The sequence below is a fragment of the Phycodurus eques genome, chromosome 9, assembly GCF_024500275.1.
Source record: "Phycodurus eques isolate BA_2022a chromosome 9, UOR_Pequ_1.1, whole genome shotgun sequence".
Classification (NCBI taxonomy): domain Eukaryota; kingdom Metazoa; phylum Chordata; class Actinopteri; order Syngnathiformes; family Syngnathidae; genus Phycodurus; species Phycodurus eques.
Window position 1 is genome coordinate 14,972,920 of NC_084533.1, and position 21,736 is coordinate 14,994,655.

General features: G+C 41.2%; 1 protein-coding gene across 4 annotated transcripts in view; it reads right to left on the reverse strand.

Annotated features, from left to right (window-relative positions):
* Window positions 1–5,020: 5,020 nt before the first annotated feature.
* Window positions 5,021–21,736, reverse strand: part of neurl1b (neuralized E3 ubiquitin protein ligase 1B) — a 51,938-nt gene continuing 35,222 nt past the window's right edge. For all 4 annotated transcript variants that reach the window (XM_061686406.1, XM_061686409.1, XM_061686407.1 and 1 more), the window contains 4 exons: window positions 19,032–19,365; window positions 14,308–15,039; window positions 11,617–11,742; window positions 5,021–6,746 (listed from right to left, as the gene is read on the reverse strand). In XM_061686406.1, coding sequence (XP_061542390.1) covers window positions 6,499–6,746; window positions 11,617–11,742; window positions 14,308–15,039; window positions 19,032–19,365 — 1,440 coding nt within the window. In that variant the 3' untranslated portion in view covers window positions 5,021–6,498. The remainder of the gene's footprint in view (window positions 6,747–11,616; window positions 11,743–14,307; window positions 15,040–19,031; window positions 19,366–21,736) is intronic.

Sequence of the window (21,736 nt, forward strand, 5' to 3'; positions counted from 1 at the left end):
TACTTGAAGTTGGCTGTAACTTCAGCGGTCGTTGTCAAAACTGCAGCACCTACCCCGTAAGGATTTCTCATAAATTAAAGTCCCACTAAAGTAACTCAAAAAATGTCTTGTAAATTTGACACACCACAGAAAAGAATATTGTTAGCAAGCTGAATGAATAAAACAATCGCAAAGTATGTGAAATCAGGCTTCAAAATGGTCAAGAATTTAGACGTTTCAGCTTCCAGACGCTGTGGGCGTGTCGCTGAATGCTCTGAAAACCCGCCTCCCCGGAACTTTCAGCTGTCAATCAAATACACGCCTTCTGGGAGAGGACAATAGCTAGCCAGCGATGCACATTCCACACCTTCTCACAGGCTGCATAGACCCACTCTGTGGAGGCCAGGCAACATCTGAGCACCGCACCTGGACAATTTTTCCCTCCTTTGCAGGTCGTGCACCACAGTCCGCTTGGATGATTTTTTTTCACACTCGTCCTCCTCGCACCGTCACTTTGTGGCTGACAACTGTGAGGCTGACAACCCTAATGCCGTTGCGCCGGTCCTCTGGTGGCTACTCTAACTGTTGTTGGACTGGTGGGGGGTTGGATCCCATCCGGGACGCAACAAGCGTTGGGGCAGATGGGAGAGACACCATAGCCCAAATAACACAAAACATATTACACTTCAGCGAAGATTTATTTTTTTCGAGTAGTGGGCATAGTTTGATGGCTGTTTGCACCCGATACCCCTATAACTGGGCCAAGTTATCATGAATTAGAAAGCGGCAATTTCACCGAATGGCCACTGTATGGAGTAAGGGGGCTTGGTATTTATATAGTAGGGGAGGGGACTCATGTCAGAAAGTATATGCCCTAGCTTGCTTTCATCACAGGGCCAGTTTTTAGGGCTGCCCCAAAAATCCGTCCACCTGAGATGAGAAAAAAGTACTAAGCTATAGCTCAATAACTCAGTACTGCTGTATGCTGTTCGCTGTTCTTTGCATTTCAGTACTTATCTTCAAACATATTTAATGTATTTGGACATGAAAATGACTCTTTTTTCTTTAAAGTGTAGAGGCTTATCATTTATTATAGTCATATCAAGTTCAATTGCACATTACAATTTTATTATATGTTGACGCCGCCCAATGTTGGTACAGTGCTGCAGATGAGTTGCGCAAAATTTAAAGTCTCTTTACTTTGTGGAGCGTTGGATGATATATACATATATCATCCAATATATATATATATATATTCTTAATGAATACACTTTGAAAATACAGCATTGTTGGAGGGCAGGAATCCTTTCTACTGATAGGCAGACCACAATCTTGGCAGAGATGTTTGCTTTACTGAGTGCCTGATGCCTAATGTTACGAGTCCCATTTGCTCGTTTGAGTGCTTTACCCATCCGTCCATCCATTTTCTGAGCCGCTTCTCCTCACTAGGGTCGCGGGCGTGCTAGAGCCTATCCCAGCTATCATCGGGCAGGAGGCGGGGTACACCCTGAACTGGTTGCCAGCCAATCGCAGGGCACATACGAACAAACAACCATTCGCACTCACATTCACACCTACGGGCAATTTAGAGTCTCCAATGCATGCATGTTTTTGGGATGTGGGAGGAAACCGGAGTGCCCGGAGAAAACCCACGTAGGCACGGGGAGAACATGCAAACTCCACACAGGCGGGGCCGGGGATTGAACCCCGCTCCTCAGAACTGTGAGGCTGATGCTCTAACCAGTCGGTCACCGTGCCCGATGATAGCTGGAATAGGCTCCAGCACTCCCGCGACCCTGGGTGGGAGAAGCGACTCAGAAAATGGAAGGATGGATGGATGATTAGAAGTGAGAGAAGTTTAAATAACAAACCTGATACAATGCCATTTTTAATTTAGAACAAGGGTCACCAACATGATGCCCACAAGCACCAGGTAGCCCTCAAGGACCACATGAGTAGCCTGTCTTCCAGCTCTAAGAAAGGTTCACCGGTAATGATTGTGATTTTCTTGGAATGTTGTAGAACTGCTCGTTACATGTAAATACTTGGAGAGATTTATAGAATAAAAGATTTTCATATTGGATAAATATAGTGAGAAATCATTAACATCAGTCTTCACATTGATAAATATAATTATTTATGTATTTGTATAATATTTTACTTATTCAAATGTATTATTCCAGAAGAAATTGGCAGCCCTTTGCATTAATCCACTTATTCATTAAGTAGTTTTAAAAAAGGTTAGTGACCCCTCACCATTTAGAAAGTCAGTTGAGGCAGCAGTTCTACCAGTTTACAAGTAGCAACAAGTCACTCGTGCTCTTTGAACATCCACCACTAAACAAGCTGAAAAGAGCATCATCATCTCCTAGCGTAGTCGAGGGAATGGGTTTGGGCGAAGGACTGAATTTACGCAAGTGCGTGTAAAATGGCAAGACTGACAAGAACAGAAAAAGTGGGCAGAAATACAATATGTTAGTCATGCAATTAATTTGCGCATGGAAACATAATCACTGTCTTTGACGGAATGACAGACTTCTATGTTCTAGTTGTGTCCCAGGAAAAAGGAGAGACGAGAGTGCGTGCTTGCACTGACAAAGACATCTTTATTTTGAAAAGCCTAAAGACAGTGAAAGCGACACAGACCCACTAATCTCACACCAATCAACTCAAAAGGCACCACTGTTGAACAGTACACCAAGATTTCATGGCTCTTAAAAGCATCAAACAAGAACTGAGCATCACGATGTAGTTATTGAGGTCATGGTATTTTTTTTTTTTTTTTTTTGGGAAACCTTCAAAGAGCTTTCTTGATTTGAAAAATAGGACTTTAAAAACATTTATGGGAAAACAAAACAAAACAACATTGCTGCATAATCCTTAAGAAAAGCATTAAGCTTTAATTCACATGCCATTAATTTACGGTACAGCACATGCCTAGAAGGGAAGATTAAGTCTGTTGTCTGTCTTCATCCATACTGTATCTAATTAAAAGTAATTAATGATATTTGGCTGCACAATTAATTGATCATTTTCAATGCAAAAAAATATTTATACTTTTTCAAATTTTTTATTGTTATAGAATTCATGATATGCATCCTGGTGAGTCCAGACTCTGGTGTACTGACAATGGCCTCTAGGCCAGGCGACTTAACTGCTCTCCTTTGTGTTTTTTTGTTTTTTTTTCATTCCAGAAGAATGGTACCATATGTGGTGGGGGACATGCCTTTAAGTTGGAGCATAAATATTTGAGTTTTCCACACAAACACTGGCTTGTGCAGCCTAGTCCATAAAGGTTATGAACAGAATTGGTGACAAAGGGCAGCCTTGGCAGAGTACAACCCTCACCGGAAACGAGTCCGACTTACTGCCGGCAATGCGGACCAAACTCCGACTCCGGTCGTACAGGGACCGAACAGCCCGTATCAGGGGGTTCGGTACCCCATACTTCTGAAGCACCCCCCACAGGACTCCCCGAGTGACACGGTTGAACGCCTTCTCCAAGTCCACAAAACACATGTAGACTGGTTGGGCGAACTCCCATGCACCCTCGAGGACCCTGCCGAGGCTGTAGAGCTGGTCCACTGTTCCACGGCCAGGACAAAAACCACACTGTTCCTCCTGAATCTGAGATTCAACTTCCCGACGGACCCTCCTCTCCAGGGAGGCTGAGGAGTGTGATCCCCCTGTAGTTGGAACACACCCTCCGGTCCCCCTTCTTAAAAAGGGGGACCACAATCCCAGTCTGCCAATCCAGAGGCCCCGATGTCCATGCGATGTTGCAGAGGCGTGTCAACCAGGACAGCCCCACAACATCCAGAACCTTTTGGAACTCTGGGCGAATCTCACCCAGGTCCACAGAAGCGAATCTGGGCGAATCTCGCTCAGGCCCACAGAAGCCGGCGGCGTTTCTGCATGTTGTTGATAAATGGCTTTTGCTTTGCATAGTAGAGTTTCAAGTTACACTTACGGATGGAGCGCCCAACTGTATTTACTGACATTGGTTTTCTGAAGTGTTCCTGAGCCCATGTGGTGATATCCTTTACACATTGACGTCGGTTCTTGATGCAGTGCCGCCTGAGGGATCGAAGGTCACGGCAATCCAATGTTGGTTTTCGGTCTTGCCGCTTACATGCAGTGATTTCTCCAGATTCTCTGAACCTTTTGATATTATGGACCGTAGATGAAATCCCTAAATTCCGTGCAATTGTACGTGGAGGAACATTGTGCTTAAACTGTTCGACTATTTTCTCACACAGGTGTTCACAAAGAGGTGAACATCGCCCCATCTTTGCTTGTGAATGTCTGAGCTATTCAGGGAAGCTCCTTTTATACTCAATCATGGCACCCACCTGTTCCCAATTAGCCTGTTCACCTGTGGGATGTTCCAAACAGGTGTTTGATGAGCATTCCTGAACTTTCTCAGTCTTTTTTGCCACCAGTCCCAGCTTTTTGGAACGTGTTGCAGCCATAAAATTCTCAGTTAATGATTATTTGCTAAAAACAATAAAGTTTATCAGTTTGAACATTAAATATCTTGTCTTTGTAGGGTTTTCAATGAAATATAGGTTGAACATGATTTGCAAATCATTGTATTCTGTTTTATTTATGTTTAACACAACGTTCCAACAATTGGGTTTGTAATAAGAAAATGCAGCATGGTCTGACAGAAAGACCCATTGACACATACTATTTTATACTGTATACGTTTTAAAGGTATACTATTAAAAACATGAATTTACAGGTTAAGCAGAAGAAAACAAACAATGAATCTAGCAGTATTGAAACATTAAGCATGAGTGTGAGGCTAAAACTCTTTCTTTTTATCTGCTTGCAGCTAAAAGGTTTTGGAAACGAGTCACGCAACTGTATTCTTCCATTTGTGCTCTTCATCCAACTCTTGCGTTCATCTTTAATTCACAGACAGAGCCATCCCTGACAATTATTAATCATTCTGCAAACTGCACTTTTCCCTGCACCGCACGCACCGCTGCACTGTGCTTTTTGCACACACACAAAAAAGAAAAAAAAACACCTTTGATTCAGCAACACCCGCACACCACTAATTTATTTATTTTGTTTTTCTGGAAAATCGCAACAAATGTGAAAAGAAAAAGAATGACAATGATAAAGAACAAATAATTTTATCACACAAGAAAAGGGTTTGACTGGTGGTGTATTATGGATGGGATAAACATCAAAAAAATTTTACAGTGGTGCATACGGCAGCGTGTTAGGGTCACCAAGTGATTAAAAAAAAGCAGAGATGTGATTTAAAGTCATCGTGATGAAATTAATATCATCCTGATGAGATAGAAATTCGTCACGATGAAATTTAAAGTCAACAATTGATGTGAGTATCTTTGTTATATCCCGGATATTACAATACTACTATGATTTTCTAAGTAATAGTTTCATAGGACTATAAGGATCTAGAGATAGGGGTAGGAATAAATAAGCTGTACGTCTTCCTACTCCTTTTCAATTATGTATAATTTAACTTTATTATTTTATTTTTGTTTAATGTTGCCTGTTTTGTTCTTTTTATATCACTTCCACACATGTTTGAAATAAAGAATTTATTCAAAATCAATCACTTAATATTGACTACTTTTCACTCACCTTTATTTTTGTCTAAGTGTACAAAACCAGACTTTTCATTTGCAACAATCTCTCCAAACACATGATTTAATTTACCGTTGACATACTGCTTACAGGTGGCACGGTGACAGTCTGGTTAGCACATCTGCCTCACAGTTCTGAGGACCGGGATCAAATCCCGGCCCCGCCTGTGTGGAGTTTGCATGTTCTCCCCGTGCCTGCGTGGGTTTTCTCCGAGCACTCCGGTTTCCTCCCACATCCCAAAAACATGCACAGTAGGTTGATTGGAAACTCTAAATTGCCCTTAGGTGTGAATGTGTGCGCGAATGGTTGTTTGTTTATATGTGCCCTGCGATTGGCTAGCGACCAGTTCAGGATGTACCCGCCTCTCGCCCTAAAATGGCTGGGATGGGCTCTAGGATGCCTGCAACCCTTGTGGGGATAAAGCAGTACAGAAAATGGATGGATGGATACTGCTTACACGTTTGGGGTGCATTTTATTGCTTAAGTTCTGTCTTTTTCAATCACAAACCTTATTGTACATGAAAAAATGTGGCCTGGATTGTCAGTTAATCATTTAAACAGAAAATGAGACAAAATAATAATCTAAGGCACTAAAAGTTTGCCACTTTTTCCAGCTGAAGCATTAAAACATTTGCAACAATAACCTCAGAATTTATGATGATTAAAGAACAGCGGCACATAGTTTGCCACATCTTTCTTTACTAAAAATATAGGCGTTCATATATGCAGTCTATTTGGTAAGATGATGATTAGAAACCGAAGCCTTGTTTGTTGTCTCCAGAGATGATTAACATATAAAATCCCATAGGCACAAATGTCCTCTAATGGCCAATCTGCAGTTGGCGTCCAACCATGCCTGAGAAAAGGAGACGAGCACTTCCATGCCAACAGTCATCATGGCCTGTATGTTTTAATCACATCTTTGATGGCCCTCCTGCATATTGGGCAGCAGGCGTTGATCTGCCTCTTGAGCTTCAGTCCGCAGTCGTTGCACAGACACATGTGGCCGCACGTGTAGATGACTGTGTCCACTTCTTGGTCGAAGCAAATGGTGCATTCCCCGTTCTTTTCACAGGAGGGCCACTCTGAGCCAGCCAGGCAGGGAGAGACGGGAGGGCTGAGAGGGGAGCTGGGAGCCGTCACTGTATGGAAGGAGAGGAATTGTGGGAAGTGGGAAATAGTTACTATAAATTCTTAAAATGGAAATAAGTTTGAATGTAAAGCAATGCCCAATTAATATTATTATAAATTATAAAAGCAGAAAAAAATACATTTATGAAATAAAGCATCAGTCACTTAGCACAATGTACTGTTAATCTTGCTTCTGAGCGATTAGCCTCAACATAGTATGCTAATCGGTAAATAACCAGTTATACGGCATTTCTGTAACTAGAAGGGGGCTGAACTATTATGGATCATTTGTAGAGATTAAACCTACTCAGTGCATGTCTATATTGGCCAAATATATGCTTTTATAATTTGTTGTATTTACATATACCAAGCTGTTTTCCTGCTTTTAAAAGGAAATCAAAATGCTATTCTTTTTTTACCCCTTTAAACAGTTGAAAGCAGATGTTTACGTATACTCTATGAAAAGACATACACCGTAATTTCTCGTGTATTTTGTTAGTTTTTTCGAAGAATAATTCTTGAAGTTATTTACTTGCTCTTATTTTGAAATTCACAGCCCACACAGTTGTGCTCATATGTTTGATTACCCAGGAAGAATTTGTAAAATGTGTACAATTCTTTAAAGAAAACATGACGGACCAGGCGAAACACATTTCATTTTATTTTAATGGGATTCAAATTAAACTGTCCAGCATTTCAGAAAAGCATTATCATGAAACAAAACATAACCATAAAGAAATTAATGACGGTTGTTGGTCAGTCATATTTAAAAAGAACAATATTCTGCAATATTTTCATAACCTCTAGGTGGCAGTGGCATATTAGAATGAACGTGTACAGCTTTTTCATCACCTCTAGATGATGGCATAGATTTATAAAATGGGGGGAAAAAAATGATACCCATGTATAATGCGCACTTTTGACTTTTGACAATTTTGGGGGTGAAAAATGCACATTATACATCAGAAATTATGGTACTCAGTCTGACACGAAATCATTTCATCACATTTACTGTTTTAGGTCAATTAGGATTACCACAATTATTTCTCTTTGCTAAATGCCAGAATAAGGAGAGAAGGATTTTATTTATTTTTTTGTCAAATTTTCATTACTTTCTTCAAAGTCAGAAGTTTACATACATTTCACAAGTATTCGGGATCATTGGCTTCAAACTGAATGACTTGGGTCAAACCTTTTGTATATCCTTCCACAAACCTCTCACAATAGTTGGCAAAATCTTTGACCCATTTCACGTAACAGAACCGGTGTAACTGAGCCAAGTTTATAGGGTACTTTGCTCTTTACATGCCTTTTCAGATCTGGTCATACAGTACATTTTGAATAGGATTGAGATCAGGGCTTTGTGTTGGCCATTTCAAAACATTGACATTATCCATTAGCCACTTTTGTCACCAGTTTGGCAGTATGCTTTTGGTCATTATCCATTTGGAAGACCCATTTGTGCCCAAGCTTTAATTTCTTGGCTGAAGGTTTGCGATGTCCCATCAGTATTTCCACATAATGTTCTTTCCTCATGCAATCTATTTTGAAAAGTGCACCAGTCCCTCCTTTGTCAAAAGAACCCTACAACATAATGCTGCCACCCATGTATTTTGAAGTTGGGATGGTGTTCTCAGGTATGCAAGCGTCATTCTTTTTCCTCCAAACGTAACAATGCTCATTATGGCCAAACAGTTCAATTTTAGTTTCGCAAGACCACAGGACATGTCTCCAAATATCAAGGTCTTTGTCTCTGTCTGCATTTGTAACTGGTTTTTTTGTGTCTTTTGGAGTAATGGCTTTTTCCTGAAGAGTGCCCTTTCAACCCATGTATAGTACAGTATTCTTTTCACAGTTGACACACTCTTACCAGCTTCAGCCAGCATCTTGGCAAGGTCTTTTGCTTTTGTTCTTGGGTTGATAAGCACATTTCAGACCAAAGCAGGTTAATCTCTGGGACACGGAGCCGATCTCCTTCCTAAGCAGAATAATGACTGAACATTTCCATGGTGTTTATAGTTGAGTATAATTGTTTGGGCATATGAACGTGACACCTTCAAGCATCTGGAAATTGCATCCAAGGATGAACCAGACTTGTGCAAGTCCGCAGTTTTCTTCCTGATATGTTGGCTGATTTGTTTTGACTTTCTTATGATGTTACACAAAGAAGCAGTGTGTTTTATGTATGCGTAGTTCAAATACTGTACATCCACAGTCAATCTGACATTATATCTGAAGCTTCTAAAGAAATGACAACATCATCTTGGTTTTCGCAAATTGTTTCAAGGCATAGTAATCATACAGTTTATAAACTTCTGACAGTAATGAAAATTGCTTTAAAAAAAAATCCTCTCACTGTTCTGGAATTTAGCAAATAGAAGTAAATTCGTTACAGGAAACGTTTAGTCTGATTTCATGTCAGTGAGGAAAAAAAGCATGTGTCTTTTTAAATAGTGTATGTAAACATCTGGTTTCAACTCCATCAGATTTTTAACCCTAGTTGTTCATTGTATTACAGTTCACATTGTCCAAACCGTGTTAATTGTTTAACCTTTACTTCAATATCAAAAGTACACATCATGATGATGATGATTATCATCATCACCAATACTCCATAATTTAGCATTCCCACATGGCATATTAAACTGCAGATTACTGCTTCTTTGCATCTGCTAATCAACATTTCACTGTAATGACAGAAATACATATATATAATATATTATAGTCGACCACATGTATCCATTGAGTTTCTATTTTATTATTATTTATTTTTTAAATCGTAAGAATTTATTAATTAGAAACATGAGTTTCTATTTTAAATTATGTTACGTTACATAACTAAATTAAAGATAATGGTGTAAACAATGCTATCGATTTTTTTTTCCTCTGGTACATAAAGTACACTTCCCATTGCCTTTTACATCAATGACGTTGATGTAGTGCTTATGTCATTTTCTCCTGAAACACCAGTTTTAACTTAAAAGACAGTTCCGGACTCCCCATTGTTGCGTCTCATGATTCTCAACTCTCTTTTGCGAGTTTGGGAGCCACTGAGGTTTGTAACATTAAGACCAACATACCTGAACTCTGACACTTATTTGCATACCACTAAATCTATACTCTACTATTAGCCAATCATCATTACATCGTGTGTAACAGCTGTTAGTTATCAGTGCATAATAACCACATCACTGTCGGTAACGGCCTTGTAACGTTTGAGATAGTAATAAATCAGATTACCCCTGACTGGAAAAAAAACAACAGCGTTAGTAACGTTATTTTTAACGCCGTTACTCACAACACTCAAACTCAAGTCTTAACCCAACAGTCAACGCGCAAAGAAGAGCACATGGACACAGTCTTCTGCCATTTTAGAGGGGTTACTATATGAGGCAGACTTTACAGTCTCAAAGGCTAACCATCCTTCTGTTGACTTTTGTGTCTTATTGTCCCGAGTGTCAGATGTTGATTGATGCAGGAGCCTGCATTAAACGGACATTAATGGACAGCTATGTCATTTTATGTCATTGTTCTCACACTTCCTATAACATTTTTGTTTCATGTTTCATGTGCCATCACCCACTGTACCCGATTCTTATGGATGTGCATTTCCCCTCGCTGTCTTCGCGTGCTTCCTTGTTGAACTGCTAGACAGTTGTAGTACTGCATGTTCTTGGCTCTCAGTTCTCATCCCCCTTTGACACAAACCTCTTAATTCCCCCTCAGAGTAATATGAGGCGCACATGCTTGTAGAGGTGCAGCCAAAAACAGCACCTCTGTGTCTCTCTCTCTCTGTTGCTCCCCTACTCTCTGTCTCTCTCCTCTTGTACTCTCTAACCCAACAAGTCGAGGCAAAAGGCCACCCCACACTGAGTCCCAAGTCTGCTCACGATTTCTTCCCAAGAGGGAGTTTTTCCTTGCTTCCATCACCTAGTGTTTGCTCATGTGGGGTTCAGTTGGTCTTTTAATTAATGAGGAAAGTGGTTTTAAACCTACTCCATGGTTAAAGTGCCCTGAGAAACCTTCTGTTATTATTTGACACTATATAAATGAAATTTAATGAGTACACACACTGACACACACACACTGACAATCGGGCCTAATTTGATAATTTTTCCTCTCTTCTGATCAAAGTCTGTAAAGGCCCGATTATCAGAAACGTTATCCTTACCAATTATCCTGTGGTGTGGAGATGTGTTACTATTCTTCTCCGATCTGCTCAGAAAATGGTCAGGACCAACAATCATAAACGTAAAACCTGTTCAATATAGACAATCGCAAGTCCTTATCTGTGTGCTCAACATCGAGATCAGATTCCGTAGTTGTGACGTAAAACGGAACGATAGTCAATCAGGACGCGACCTGAAGCTCGCACCTCGCGGTGGACACAAATAGAGGAGCAACTGGAAATGTTCAGTTTCATTTATAGTAGTTTGTTCTATTTATTCTTATACTACTAATATTTCTTCTTCTTTGAATTTCCCCACAGCGGTGGACACAAATAGAGGAGCAACTGGAAATGTTCAGTTTCATTTATAGTAGTTTGTTCTATTTATTCTTATACTACTAATATTTCTTCTTCTTTGAATTTCCCCACAGTTTGGATGCCCTGTGGCATGTGCTTCCTCACACTGGTCAGTCTTCGTACTATGACAGACGTCTGGTTAGGAGGAGGAGAATAAAAATTGTCGGTGGACACATTATGTATGTGGTGTATTTTGTTAGTAATCTGGAGTACGCCATGCACCTCCTTATCCTGTGTATACTCACATTTTAAAAGCGGATAAGATGTTAAAAATCGCCATGTATGTAACCCGCTTCAGCAGATACACCTTCTTACACAGAAATAGACCACCACATATGCAAGTGTGTTATTCTCACCTAACGAGGATTCAGACGCAGAGGAGGATCTGTTGACGCTGAAGGCCAGATCTGAATCACTGTCGTCTGGACTACTGCTCTGGGAGTTGCCGGGAGATGTGGAGGGAGGACTGGGCTGCAGTGTTCCTGGGTCATAAAGATAAAGATGCTGATGAAAAGGTATGCATGGATGCCGAGTAGGAAGTGCATGTTTTTCCTTTGATGCGCTCTTTCCTTGAACTGCTTGGATTGCTCATAATGGTTATTATCCCTCAGTTATAATGGGAGGGTTTCTCTTTTATATGATGCTGAGGATGTTGCATCTCAAAATATGTGTCCCAGATGATGGGAGTTTATAGGGGGAGTTGTGGGACTGGGACAGAAAGATGAGTTCATTAAAAAGAGAGATTGGTCAGCCACAAATGACTGAGTGTGAAATTAACATTACATAAAGACTGGGTATTGTTTTGAAGCCTGTCAAAAGTTTGGACATGCTATGGAATGAGAAACCGTGTTCAGACCGTTGACTAGTGGTGTACATTTTCTGTTCTTGTCCTCATTAGGGTCGCAAGTGAGCTGGAGTTTATCCCAGGGTGAAAGGCCGAGTACACTCTCGACTGGTCGCCAGCAAATTGAAGGGCACATATAGACAAACAACCATTCACACTTACAATCACACCTATGGACAATTTAGAGCCTCTGTAAGGCTCACCTGATCATCATTGCCAGATTGTTCACTATGTGCCCATGCAAGACTCTCCAGCACTTTTTTTGTGGATTGATTTTCCGTGTCAACGCTGTCTGCCCCTGACCTTCGTGCCTCGTCGTTCTCCCGGTAATCCCCTCAGTCTTCTGCCCCCGACCACAAATTCTGCATTAGCACGTTTGCTTGGCCACATGGCTGTTTGGTGTTTTGCTACAACGACAACGAAGTGTGAATTTACCCATTCCGCTGTGGATTACAGAACATAATATGGCCTGGCCCTAAATCCCTTTCCAATCTCCAAAAATTCCTAATCTGGATTTTGAAATTGAGTGCTATTTATCTTGACTTTGAAGTTAACTGCTCTGCTACTCACCCGTTTGTTGATGGACTTGTCGGTAGTTGTTGTGAAAAGTAAATTCCAACTATTCTTTGAGGTCCGGTGTGCTGTATTTGTGTTCTACACATGCCCGCCGTGTCAGGCCGGAGCTGAGATTCAAACATAGAATCTCATAACTGTTAAGTAGATGTCCCAACCACTAGTCCACCATGCTATCAAACCCAAACACAACCATTCCATTGTACCTATGCCACACACCGCCTGAATCTCAAATGGTATGGTCCTGTGTCACTCTCTGTGAATTTTGTTTTGTTTTACTATTTGAATCAAGATGGAATTGTTTCCCCCAACCCATTACAAATAAGGTGCTTCGTGACTTTTTCTTCCTTGGATAGGTGTATTTATTTATTTTTTTGCTGTTTGAGTCACGATGGAACGGATTCCCGTGCCCCAGAGTTAAAAACAGATCAGTCTCATTATCTTAGGCCATTCTCCATGAACTAGGAATAAGCCTGCCTCCTCACATGCAGACGAACAAACAAACACAAGTACAGCTCTCAATTATGTTTTTGTTGGTACTATTGTTCTGCCAGAGAATCATACATGGTTCTGTCTTACAGTCATCCGGTGTGTATTTCTTTATGGTTATGTTTTGTTTGATGATAATGCTTTTCTGAAATGCTTCACAGTTTAATTTGAATCCCATTAAAATGAAACTAAATGAGTTTCGCCTGGCCCTTCATGTTTTCTTTAAAGAATTGTACCCATCGAACAAATTCTTTTCTCAATTACTAAATAAAAGTAGAGCTATGAATTTCAAAAGAAGAGCAAGTAAATAAAAAGAAAGTATTACGTGTTCAAATGAAGTGCTTAACTTCAGAATAATTCTTTCAAAGAAACTAACAAACTACAAATAATTTTGATCATATGGGTAGAAGCGGGGCATGGTGGACGACTGGTTAGAGCGTCTGCCTCAACAGTTCTGAGGACCGGGGTTCAATCCCCGGCCCCGCCTGTGTGGAGTTTGCATGTTCTCCCCGTGCCTACGTGGGTTTAAATTGCCCATAGGTGTGAATGTGAGTGCGAATGGTTGTTTGTTTGTATGTGCCCTGCGATTGGCTGGCAACCAGTTCAGGGTGTACCCTGCCTCCTGACCGATGATAGCTGGGATTGGCTCCAGCACGACCGCGGCCCTTGTGAGGAGAAGCGGCTCAGAAAATAGATGGATGGATGGGTAGAAGCAAAATCATGCATTATAAAAATGCATTATACATAGGTAGAAGGGTTTTCCAGAATTTTTAGGTCAACTTTAAGGGTGCGTATTATACATGGGTGCGCATTATACACGAGAAATCACAGTAATTTAACATAGTTATTATTCTGTTGTATGAATGGCAACAGGTGGATACACAGGTTAAGTGTACCTTCTGCCATTTAGTGGAGTGTTTAATTTAACTGCCTGTCACGATAAGTCATTGGCATAGATAGAAGAACAAAGCTACATTATTTATTTATTTTTTTAGTAAATTAGAATTTCTTTTGACCAATTGTGCCATGAGAGATCATCAATCACTGTTGTGCCCACTTGCCACAGATTTACAATTTTAGTGCCCAAACACATCCTCTTTGGTGCTTCTTATTTTCCTTGTTTTACATAATATCAACTTACCAAGTATCCTGAGTCTGTTGACAGCCCCATGCAATGCGAAGAAGGCCCACAGCACCTGTGATGAGTCCACACAAAGCAGCCTGCCACGGCCCACTCCATTCACCCCGTGGTGCACCTCTCCATTTGGCAGCAGACTGAAGCTGAGCACATCTCCGGAGCACGGCATGGGGAAGCCACGATGCACCACCCAGTACTCCTTACGGTCCAGCAGAACCTCAGGGTCTGCCGGCAGGTCCCCGGCGTGTAGACTAGCTGGGTCACAGGACGTCAAACCAAATAAAAGCGCCCCAAAGTAAGGCAGACCCAGATGGCCAACCTCAACGTATAAAGTCTCTCCCGTGTGCAGCGGCCGATCACTGAACACAATAGTTCGACTGCTGTCCAGAAAGTGGATACAGGCAGCTGAGCGGTCTGCAGACAGTACGATGTCAGAGCCGCGGATGGGGTGAAAGTGCAAGTTGCTGTCCAGCAGGGAGGGATGGCTGCGGACCACCCTGGAGAATCCGGTGGCAGATGAGGCTGGCATGATGGAAGAAGAGTGGGAAGAGTAGCAAGGGATTAGCTGAGTGTAAGTATTGAGCTGGATGTTGGCCATCTTGGCTGCGGCAGCCTGGTTGTTCTCTAGTTGATTGTTGTTGTAATTGGCCGAGTCATGGCTGCTTTGGGGCAGATAGGCACTCAGGCGAGCTGCGCTCAGGCAGCTCGATCCAACGCTCTCAGCAAATGTGCTTTCTGTATGGAGAGAAGAAGTGTGTCACTTGATTATGTGGAGGTCAGGTCCTGTAAAGTCAATTGCTCTTCGGCTGCAAATGTTATCTACAGTCCCCTCCAAAAGTATTGGAACGGCAAGGTCAATTTATTTGTTTTTGTTGTATACTGAAGACATTTAGGTTTCAGATCAAAATAATTCCTATTTCCATTTCATGGTATTTACATCTAGATCGGTTAAACAACTCAGGACAGAGCACCTTTTGTTTGATGCCACTCACTTTTCAAGTGAGCAAAAGTATTGGAACAGACATTATTAAATTAAAAATAAATGATTAACATTTACTATTTGGTGGAATAACCCTTATTTGCAATAACTGCAACCCATTAAGTTCACCAGACTGTTGCATTCTTCATTTAAAATGCTTTTCCAGGCCTTTACTATAGCCTTTTTCAGTTCTGGATTGTTTCAGGAGGTTTCACTATTACTTTGGATGCATTTCTCTGTAAATTGCCAGACAAAATGTTTTTGTAGACTTCAGGATTTATTCTGCTGCTACCATCATGAGTTACATCATCAATAAAGACAAGTGAGCCCATTCCGGAAGCAGCCATGCAAGCCCAAGCCAAGACATTACCGCCACCATGCTTCAGAGTTGAGCTTGTGTGTTTTGGATCATAAGCAGATCCTTTCTTTCTCCATACTTTGGCCTTTCCATCACTTTGGTAGGGGTTACTCTTGATCTCATCAGTCCATAAAACTTTGTTCCAAAACTTTTGTGGCTCATCTCTGTACTTCTTTGTAAAATATAATCTGGCCTTACGATTATTTTGCTGATGAGTGGTTTGCATCATGTGCTATGGCCTGTGCATTTCTTCTCTCGAAGTCTTCTTCGAACAGTGGATTGTTATACCTTCACCCCTGCCCTGTGGAGGTTGGCAAACCATTTTGTCTGGCAATTTAAAGAAAAATGCATCCAAACTAATCGGGAGAAGCTTCATCATGCAACAAGACAATGACCCAAAACACACTGCCAACACAACAAAGGACTTCATCAGGGGGAAAAAGTGGAACGTCTTAGACTGGCCAAGTCAATCACCGGACCTTAACCAAATAGAGTCTTCAATGTTATTCACTTTAAGAATATCATACTACTTGGATATATATCATAGTAATTGTATTTTCATTTGTTTATTTCAGATTACTACAAAGAGTAGCGATTTGATTCTGATTTGGAAGTCCATTACTGTCAACATGAAAAATGAATCAGGATTTAGAGGGCGAGCCTGATCCCTGTTATATAGTTAACATTTATTTTATCAAATAATCATCCATCCACCCACCCATTTTCTGAGCCGCTTCTCCTCACTAGGGTCGCGGGCGTGCTGGAGCCTATCCCAGCTATCATCGGGCAGTAGGCGGGGTACACCCTGAACTGGTTGCCAGCCAATCTCAGGGGACATACAAACAAACAACCATCCGCACTCAGATTCACTCCTATGGGCAATTTAGAGTTGTCAATTAACCTACCATGCATGTTTTTGGGATGTGGGAGGAAACCGGAGTGCCTGGAGAAAACCCACGCAGGCACGGGGAGAACATGCAAACTCCACACAGGCGGGTGGCAGACGCTCTAACCAGTCGTCCACCCTGCCGCCATTAAATAATGAACTATTTGATTACCTCATCTACAATGACCTGCCCCATCTGTGCATTTTGAAAATCAAATGTGGCCTTTGCGCACAAATGTCTGCCCACACTGACCTATGAAAAAGGTACAATGGGTCACAGAAGCACCTCACGGAGCTCAATTATTAAATTTTTTTTTTAGTTGTTTCGCAAGTGTAAAAATAAGTTAAAACAACAAATACAAGTGATGACGCATAAGGTCACACTGGATAAAAGTATTGAAGTACGCAGAAGTCTTACTGCTTTGAATGCGAGTCCGCCAGTGCATAGTCTTCGTCTCATCTCCCCTTCTCTGAACACCCCTTGCTGAAGTTTCAAGGATTCAAGGTGTTAAGTCGTCGTCCCAATAAAAACAGTTACATGCTAAGACTGAAATTGGTTACTGAAGACACGGTAGGAGCCAGCAATAAATAATAAAACAGCGCAATTAGTAAAATGTGCCTTTCTATTGCAATATGTCACTAAAAGTCAAATAAAAGGTTATGTTAGATGCGTATTTTCCTCTAAAATTTTGTTGTCGTATGACTTCTAAATGTTGACTTTCCACAGTACCTTACACGTAATGCATGCATGATTAGCAGGGACTTTTTCGAGCCTCATACAAATAACAGTCGAGCCTCATACAAATAACAGTGTAAGGCATTTTATTACTGTCCCCATGACTTCCCTCCCTCTGATGAACTCACTACACTACTGCATTGTCAACGTTTCGAAACACAAGTGCTATAAACAAATCTGGCACTAGTCGAGTCTCATTTGACTTATGGTTCATTCCTTTATGACTATTTCTAGTGATGGCGTATAGCAGATGAGCGCACTGGCCCCTCACCAAAGCTCCTGGGATCTGCCGCCTTGACCAAACATGGCTATAGCTCCTCTCAGACGGAATATAAACAAGAGTAAGGGAGGGAACTACAGGCCAGGTGGTTATGGAAACAAAAGGAAACACCAAGGGGCCCAACAAAGCGCGGGAAAGAAATGCTGGAAGACTGTTGAAGGAGTCATTACTGAAGTGTGCACTTCAGCAAAATGGAGACTGGATATCTCTGTATATTGTTGCTCACACTGCGATGCTTCTACCTATGTGTGCAGTCCAAAGTTGACATAGGAACTGGGCGGCACAGCTGCTCTCTGCCCTCTCTGGAAGCTGCTTAAATTAGCTCTGTATTTATTGACACGATGTAAATATATTCCTGAGGTTTAGCAGTCGTCAAAGCTATGTTTAACCTACCCAGGCCTTCAAGTTGACCTTTTAAGTTGTCCAAGTAACTCCGATAAGAATGTAATTTTAATTATCTGACATACATTATGTGCTCAGATTCCCCTGACTGAACAACTGTCCTTAGTCCTGATGAAGCAATCACAGATTATCTGTAAGACAATTGGCTGAAAAGGAACAACCTTGCATTTGGTAGCATTTATGATGCTTAGGTGTCTTCTCAGGCAGTATGCACCGCAGCGGGATGTTCACACAGCCATTGCGGCTTCCCCTATCAAAGATAATTAGTTGCGGAGCGGCATCAAGATGACAGTGACATTTGTTTTCAACACAAACAAATGATGGAAGTGACTCTCAAGTGTTAATCTTAATAAAACCTTCACACCGGCGGGGTTTTGCCTATACGCCTCTGATACTACATCGAAAGCCAACACCCAATGCTGCATTTGGTGCCTTAAACCCGGACGTAAAAAGCTCGTTTTAAAATGTGTTGTCCTTTCAGTATGATGCAGTGCCGTTCGACGCCTTTGCGCATTTATCATGTTAACCCTTTATTTTAAAGTATATCCACTGGTAGAAAAATTTAAATTAAAATTGTAAATATATTTAAATTCAGTATATACTTTTAGAAGCATGGTTTACGTTTAGAATGATCAAAGTTCAAATATTTTTACTATAATAATTTTATCGTATTATAATAATGAAATTTGTCATGATTGTGATCATAATGTAATAATAGTAATTTGTACTGTGCTATTATTTGTAGAAGTAGTAGTCATTATTGTTATTGTAAAAGAAAATCATAGATCAAATCCTTCTGTAACTTTAACATATTTGTATTAATTATATACTAATAATGATCATATTGATAATCAGAAGAATAAATAATACTCACATCATGTAGTTCTAGTGCCTTATAGTGAGGCATCCATTTTGACACATACAGGTGCATTTAAGTCATTGGAGCGATCCAATCTGATTATTATTGTCTTTATAAGGTTATTTTATGATACAGCACTTATATTGTGCATTATTAAATTGTGTTATGATTCCTGCTTAGTGTAATGGCTCAGGTTGAGGAAGATGGCAGACGAACGCGACATTTACCAAGTAGCGTGACCTCCTGAGTGATGCCATAGATATCTATGATGGCCCAGAGTGGACAGCCGATGTTGAGGCCACAGTGAAAGAGGATTGGCTCGCCATCGTTGATACTGTAGAAGACCCTGTCGTGGCGATCGGCCCAGAATGCCAGCACACTGTCCTTCAGGGCAAGTCTCTCAGGCAACGCCTTGGCCCAGTAGCCAGGCCGCGTCACCAAATCTGGGCAAGCATACTTGGGGATGTCGGATATAATCAAATCGCTGGGGTCCAGACTCGTGAAACCAAAGCGTAGAGCTCCACTCCAGCCGGTGTGCACGCCGGTGAGACGAAGCCGCACCTGAATCAGAAGCATTGATATAGTTATACTGTTTGTAGACAATAGGTGCCAGAGTACTTCAAGGTGAGAAAAGAGTGCGTGGCTACCACTGACCTGAACTGAAACAACTTGCCGTGTTTGGGGTTGCGCCACCACACATACCTCAAACGTTTTAGATTTTAAAAACATTTCCTTAAAGGCACAGTAAAATGACCCAAAATATGTCTTGTACATTTACACACAACAGAGAAGAGTATTGTTAACAAGCCAGACAAATTTGAATAAATAACAAAAATGCAAAGTATGTGAAATCAGGCATCAATATATTCAAGAATTGAAACGTTCTTTCAGCTGCCATGTCACACAAACAAACAGGGGTCGGGAATTTATGGCTCGCGAGCCACGTGTTTTTTTTTTTTTTTTGAGGACTGCATCTGGTTCACAGATAAATCGTAGCTGACAGTTCTTAACACGATAAATGAATAATTCCACTGCCATTTTAGTAAAATATTACAGAAACCACAGTGTTAAAAGTAACGTTCAAACTACAAAATATTTTCATGCCTTTTAATCGATCCATCCATTTTCTACCAAAATGCGGTTGGCTGGAGCCAATGCCAGCTACCCTTCTGGGTACAGTAGGGTCAGACATCAAAACTCAATTTTTATTGGATAAATCAGGTAGCCTACCTAGGTTGCTCTAAGGTCAAGAAGGAAACTTCCCTTCTTTAAACCAAATAGATGCTTTTGATGCAGAAGAGGGTGAAAATAAAAAGATGAGTTGTATTACATTACATTTGGTGGCTTGGAACACTTCTTCGCGAACATGAAAACAGACCCATCCTATGTGTTCATTGCATTCTACATCGGGAGGTGCTTTGTGCTCAAATGTGTAGCGAGCAGCGTGGTGAGGTAGTGTCTCTGGTCATTCAGGTGGTCAACTTTATTGTTGCCTGAGCTTTAAATGATCACCAGTTTAAAACACTGCTGAATGAAGTTGGGAATAATCACCCGGTCTCCTTTTGCACAGCAATGAGCGTTGGTTGTCAAGAGGGATGGTGCTCAGCAGTTTTGCGGCTTGCCTGAATGAAATCCAGACTTTTCTTGAAATGAAAGACATCACGCATCCTGAGTTAGCTAACACTGAGTGGCTCCTGAAGTTTTACTATATTGTGGCCGTGACTGAACATCTGAATCAGCTCAATGGGAAAATGTAAGGCATTGGAAAGAGTCATATCCCTTCAACAGGCAGTGTTTGTATTTGAAAACAAGCTGGAACGCTTTATTGCTGATATGGAAACAGGTCGTTTACTACACTTTGAAAACCACAGAATTTAAAGATGCGTGCACAGCAAGTGACCCCCCTCAACATTTTGACCTCCAGCAGCTAGCTGGCTTCACATCTATTCTCCTAAAGTCATTCAAAGCACGCTTTGTAGAATTTCGTGAGCACTTTTAACTTTTTAAGTGCATCACTCAGCCACAAGAGTGTGCAGTGGACAAAGCCAACCTGAGTTACATCCTTGGTGTCTCCATCAGATATTGAGATATAACTTGCTGACCTGAATGCCTCAAACATGTGGGTGAATAAGTTCAAGTCACTGAATGAAGATTTGGAAAGACTTGTACGACAACAAACAGAGCTGGCTAGCAAAGATAGGTGGAGAGAAGTGAAAAAAATTCAACCCGCAAACTATCTGATTGTCAAAACCTGGAACACGCTTCCTGTCAGATACCACACACTGCAATGTGTATTGCTGTATCGACCATGCTTGGCTCTAGGTATGCATATGAGCAACCCCAATTCCAATGAAGTTGGGATGTTGTGTTACACATAAATGAAAACAGAATACAATGATTAGCAAATCATCCATCCATCCATCCATTGTCAACACCGCTTATCCTGGTTAGGGTCGCAGGGCGCTGGAGCCTAACCCAGCTGACTTCGGGCGAAAGGCAGACTACACCCTGAACTGGTCGCCAGTCTGTCGCAGGGCACATATAGACACGGACAACCATTCGCACTCACATTCACACCGTCACTGAGTGGGAACTGATCCCACGCTGCCCGCACCAAAGTCAGGCGAGTGCACGACTACACCATCAGTGACTATTAGCAAATCATGTTCAACTTATATTTAATTGAATAAACTACAAAGACAAGATATTTAATGTTCAAACGGATAAACTTTGTTTTTAGCAAATAATCATTAACTTAGAATGTTATGGCTGCAACACGTTCCAAAAAAAGCTGGGACAGGTGGCAAAAAAAAACTGAGAAAGTTGATGAATGCTCGTCAAACACCTATTTGGAACATCCCACAGGTGAACAGGCTAATTGGGAACAGGTGGGTGCCATGAATGGGTATAAAAGGAGCTTCCGTGAATTGCT